Source organism: Artemia sp. Qi Xiang Cuo, unplaced genomic scaffold, assembly GCF_049724085.1.
Source record: "Artemia sp. Qi Xiang Cuo unplaced genomic scaffold, ASM4972408v1 HiC_scaffold_3386, whole genome shotgun sequence".
NCBI lineage: Eukaryota > Metazoa > Arthropoda > Branchiopoda > Anostraca > Artemiidae > Artemia > Artemia sp. Qi Xiang Cuo.
In genome coordinates, this window is record NW_028300811.1 from 446,210 (window position 1) to 452,209 (window position 6,000).

Sequence of the window (6,000 nt, forward strand, 5' to 3'; positions counted from 1 at the left end):
TGTTATCAGTTTTACACTTAAGTTTTAATACTTTAATTTTAAAGTTTCAATTTTAAAGTTTTAGCTTAAAGGTTTTAGAGTCAAAGTTTTAGTGTTAATGTCATTGTTTTGAAATTTAGTATCTAAGTTATACATTCAAAGCTTTTATGTTAAAGTCTTATTTTCTTCTTCAAAAAAATTCTCGAATTTTGAGTTTTGAACTCCTTTGTCTTGATTATTTTGATTTTTTCCCCAATGTTTTATTGCTTTGTTAAGGGACATACAAACGGATTTACTTTTCTGGAACCTAGTTTATACGACTTCGTCTAAAGGGGCTTATCATTATAGGGTTCAAGGGAGTGACCCTACTTTCCAACTTTCCTTAATTTAACCCTTTTCATATTTTAATTTTTTTTTATTGAACGGACTTAAATAATGTGTGTCTGTCTTAGGGCACTAACCCTTTTAGTTTTTAAGCGCTGGAAACGCACAAGCAATTTTTTTCAAAAGTTGAAGGCAGGTGAACAGGATTTTCAAGTCAAAGACACATAAAAGGGTTTTTTAATCAGAGACATTAAATTAGGCTTACTACTTTTAAAATATAAAAGCATAGGTTTACCACACTTAAGTTAGGTAATTTTAAATTAAGTCTCTGTTAAGGCTTCTTCCCTAGCTACAAACAGAGACAATTTGCCCCCTTTGGCTCTTATTCCTAACTCTCCTTTCCCTCAGTATAACAAAACCCTCCTAAGATTCAGTGTGGGTACGCCATGTGACGAGTAGCCCCTGTAAATGAGATGTAGTAGCCATACAGGGGGGGGATAGGAAACCTCTGAAAGGCTTCTTTAAGCCACTACCAGGCTACCTACTCGTTGTTTTTGGAATAATGGAGTATTTCAAATTTTGAGCCTATTACTTAAATATTAGTAGCGGTATTTGCTATTAGTAATCAGAAGGTAGTTTAAATCCTTATTTCTATCTCCTTCCCCCCTACTCTCTATCTTTGTCTATTAGAGTTTGGTCATTTGGTTAATTTGTATAATATAAAAGATTTATGAGTAATTTGTACAAATTGTACATACTCTTCTTATCCTCTGCTATGGGAAACCACACATTTGTTGTGTTAAATTGTATAATATAGTTAGATTAGTGAGTGTTTTTACTAACTTTGTGTACTCTTTTTATCTTCTACCATCGTCAACCACACATATTTTCGTAGAACTAAGAGTCATAGTTTTTTTTTTGCACTTGTAATGCTGTCAAACCGATTGAAGAAAATGATAAATATTTTATAACAATTAAGTTTTATTTTAATTTTCTTCTAATCTTTGCAGTAACTTATTTTGTTCTATCTTTGAAACGTTAAGTGCGATTTACGTTCGTATGAATGAGGTGTTGTTATTATTCTCAGTGAACATAGAAATGTTGGCCTCAGGCGGCTTTGTGCCGCCTTAAATCTTCATTTCTATCTCCCTCCCCCCTCCTCTCTATCTCTGTCTATTAGAGTTTGGTCATTTGGTTAAATTGTATAATATGAAGGATTTATGAGTAGTTTGTACAAATTGCACATACTCTTCTTAATCCTCTGCTATCGGAAACCACACATTTTTTCGTGTTAAATTGTACAGTATCGTTAGATTAGTGAGTGTTTTTACTAACTGTCTGTACTCTTTTTATCTTCTACCATCGTCAACCACACATATTTTCGTAGAACTAACAGTCATAGTTTTTTTTGCACTTATAATACTGTCAAACCAATTGAAGAAAATGATAAATATTTTATAACAATTAAGTTTCAATTAAGTTTTCTTTTAATTTGTTTATAATTTTTGCAGTAACTTATTTTGTTCTATCTTTGGAACGTTAAGTGCGATTTACGCTCGTATGAATGAGGTTTTGTTATTATTCCCAGTGAAACCCTGTTTGTACAAACAGCTTGTTGCTAGCTCTGCCAAGGGTCCGAATTTAAAAGTTATGGCGTGTAACATAACTCTTTTCATTCATTTAGGTTAATGTCGAGTTTTTATTTTGAATCACCTCTATTCCTTTTTTGAGCTTATTCCAAAAAAGATTGCAAGATTGCGACATCCTCAACACATGTAAACACCCCCCATTATATGATACCCAAAGAAATATTGAAGAAACACGTCTTAAAGAAAAATGTTATAAAAAATGTTTTGAAATGTCTTTAAAAATGTCTTGAACAAAAATATATTAAAAAAACAATTGTCAGACGAATTTGAACGGTTAAGAATACAATTTATTTCTCTTTCTCTGAGAACCTTGCATTAAATCAATTGAATTACATAATCTAAAATGGGCATATCAATTTTGAAAAGCTCTCTAGCTTTTAAATAATTGAATCAGTGTGCCAATTAGAGGGGGGGGGGGGGAACAACCTCTAGATTGTTTTTAAGCCAACCTCTAAACATATTGGATTATTGTTGGACATTACAACAAAATACGAGTATCCTGGATACAGACGAAAATCATAAATTGACACTGACATTAACATTGTAACATGGGGAAACATAAGCAACTTGTATTAATTACGACCCCTGTCCCAGGAATTGTGGGGATTATCTTATCCCCAGAGGAACATTTATTGATGATTTCGACGAATTTTTAAGAAAATAACTGTATCAAAACTTCGATCGAATGTCTTATGGTGTTGCGGGGTGCTGATAATAAAGAAGGGCGTAAGGAGGTAAATATAAAAACTTCTTGGGAGGGTTTAAAGAGGTAGATTTTGAATATATTGGGGTGGAGGAGGAGAGTACATAGAAATGTTGGCCTCAGGTGGCATTGTCCTGAGCATTAAAGGACACATTGAGTGCTATATTCACCTTCTAGCTAACAAACTAATTGATAAAGTCAAAGTTTAATTAAGTACTATGTTTCTCTCTTTTGTTTGTGGAATAAACTGAAAAATAAACATGATAAAAATAAATGTTTTTGTTACTATTTTCTATTTTTTATTCTTTGTTCTTCTAATACTAATTACAGAGAAGGAATTTTTTCCTTTTTTAATATAGGGTCATCTCAGAATCGGAAAATGTTTATTGGCGATGGGCAATGTGGTCGCTGCAAAAAGCGCTTTTGACAAAGCAAAAGAGCTAGAACCTTTAAACACTACTATTGATGCTCAGATGAGAACAATTGATAGCCTCAATGAAATAGATAAAGATCTTAATAGAGCTGTTGCAGTTCAAGACTATAAAAACACCTTGTATTGGTCTGAAAGAGCCTTGGAAATTGCTGGGTTTTGCCGAAGGTATAGAGTGAAGAAAGCTGAGTCGTTGATGCACCTTGGACGATATCAGGAGGCTGAGGAAATTGTTATGTAAGTTATCTCGTATTTGATTGTAATTTCCCAATATTCACAAAGTGAAATAAATGAGGCAATAGTGATTCATAGTGTTATGACATATGTATTTTCTATCAGTTGAGTGCTCGTTGAGTATACATGACACATTAGTCAATGAGGAACGTCCAATCTCTTTTTTCTGTTCGTATTTCCCTTTATAGAGTAATTCTCTGTCCCCACAATACTTCGTAATGCTTCTGAATATGTAGAGTTATCCTCTATCCCCACTGTACTTCGTGAAACAGCGGGCTGTCTTCAGCCTCCACTCTCTTTTGAACCTCCACTCTCATATTTTCCGACGGAAAATTGAGTCACAGGTTTAATCACTATTTAATAAGTATTTTATAGCCATTTTGACTGTATAGAAGGTTCACTCATTTATTAATAAGTAGTCAATGTCCGTTTTTTTATATCCATAAGTTCTACTCTTTTTTTCATAAGGCTATACTGTCAGACACTTTACTTCCCATCACTCTCGCTTTGGATTCATAGCGCTGGTGACTCTTTGTATCCGGTGTATCCGGTGATACTTGCCACTTTTGTAATTTTTTTGCGCTTGGAAGAGTCATCAAGCCAGTGTTTTCTGGTATGCAAACAATGTTTGCTGGCCTTTTAAGCTCATTAGGCCGCGAGGAAAATTAGATTTTTCTCGTCAGATCTTTGTTTTACCAAATTTCCACAATAGTCAGACCATTTCTAAGCATGCTATTTTCAAACCTATGAAAAGATCTTTTGAATGAAGATTTACATAAAATACAATATAACCCCAATAGTTTCTTAATAAAAGACTAACCATTATTCAAAGAGGGACAATCAATTTAAGAAATGACATCTTTTTACTTTTAAAGTAATGTTGGGAGTGAAGAAAGATGTGTACTCTAGCTTGAAAATTTAAGTTTATGACTTTTGTTATCAGAGAACTTGATTTAATAAGGCCTTACTTAATAAAGCCTAATAATTAAGCCTAAGGCCATACAGAATTGATACGAGGTACAACAAAGCCTTTTCAAAAGTATTGATTGGTGTTGGGGTATACATAAAGTCGAAAAGTAATGTTGGGAATAAAACAAGATTTGTGCTACAACTTAAAAAAACTGATTTAGTAATATTAAGAAAAGAATTTGTTGCAAATTGGTAATAAAGCCTTTTGAAAAGTATATCCTGGTGTTGGAGTATACGTGAAACCAAAAAGGAATGTTGGGAGTGAAAAAATATATTTACTTCTACTGGAGAAAAGGTATAGGAGGAATTATTAATATAGAAATTGTTCTAGATTGATATAATAAAGCCTTTTAAAAAGTAGAGATTGGGGTTGGGGTACATATAAAGTCAAAAATTAATGCTGGTGTAAAAGATGTACTACAACTTGAAAAAACTGGCTTGGGAGGAAAATTAACAAAAGAAATTTATCTGAACTGATATGACAAAGTGTTTTGAAAAGTATTGCTTGATGTTGGGGTAAATATAAAGTCAAAAGGTAAAGTTTGGACTGAAAAAAAAAATTGTAGTCTGATGTGAAAATAGGGGTTAAGAGAAATATTAAGAAGAGAGCTCTCTCTAAATGAATATAATAAAGCCTTTTGAACAGTATTGCTTGATGTTGGGGTATGCATAAAGTTAAAAAGTGATGTTGGGAGTGAAAAAATATGGGCACTCTAATTTGAAAAAAAAAACCTGGTTAACGAGGAGTATTAAGAAATAATTTATTCTAAATTTATGTAATGAAATGTTTAGAAAAGCATTGCTTGGTGTTGGGCTTTGCATTAAGTCGAACAATAAAGTTAGGAGTGAAAAAAGAAGTTTACTCCAACCTGAAAAAAAGGGATATAGGAGGAAAATTAAGAAAAGAACTTGTCTTGAAATGATATGACAAAACCTTATGAAAAGTATTGCTTGGTGTTGAGGTATACATAAATAAAAAAATAATGAAAAAAGATGTGCACTCCAACTTTTAAAAAGGGGTTTGGGAGAAGTATTATGAAAAGAACTTGTTTAGAATTCGTTTTTTCTCAAATCTATACATTTTTTTTTCTTAACATTCACACTATCAATTATAATATAAAATAACCCACAGAAAAAATAATTATTTCTATTTTTGAGCATATTCTCATCATCTATTGGTTCTCTAAGGGGAGGAGTAAATGACTAGCTAAAAATATCTAAACGAAAAAAAAATCATTATAAAACATTTTTAGTGTCAAAAATGTAATAATAAAATAATACATTTTCCCTCTTTTTTCTCAAGATGTCCCATTCCATTGCCTTCAATGTGCTTCATGAATGCATTCAATGCTAGTTGTTGTCTGGATATATTCATAAAGTTCACTTTAGCTGCAAAGTTTAATTGTTCTTAAAAGTTAAATTTACTCAAAGATATAACATATCTACCAAGCAAATAATCCCACTCAAATTTTAACCAATAACCTTTTGTAATATCCACTGCTACGTTGGGGACTCTTGTCTTCATATCATAATTTTCATCTCCTTCAAGTTGCAAGAGTGTAGAACCACTGTTTTTAATAATAGAAGGTTTTTTGAACTTTAATCAGTGTAAGCTACTCAAATGGCTTTGTGTAATTGTGATACTTCCTCTATATCAAGTTTTTTATATCTACACTCAATTCCAGATTAATAGCGTCATTGTCTAAAATCAA

General features: G+C 32.1%; 1 protein-coding gene across 1 annotated transcript in view; it reads left to right on the plus strand.

The window, feature by feature from the left end:
- Window positions 1-6,000, plus strand: part of LOC148938338 (uncharacterized) — a 307,727-nt gene that overhangs the window by 186,547 nt on the left and 115,180 nt on the right. Inside the window, exon 7 of the mRNA XM_089107858.1 lies at window positions 3,015-3,322. Coding sequence (XP_088963984.1) covers window positions 3,015-3,322 — 308 coding nt within the window. The remainder of the gene's footprint in view (window positions 1-3,014; window positions 3,323-6,000) is intronic.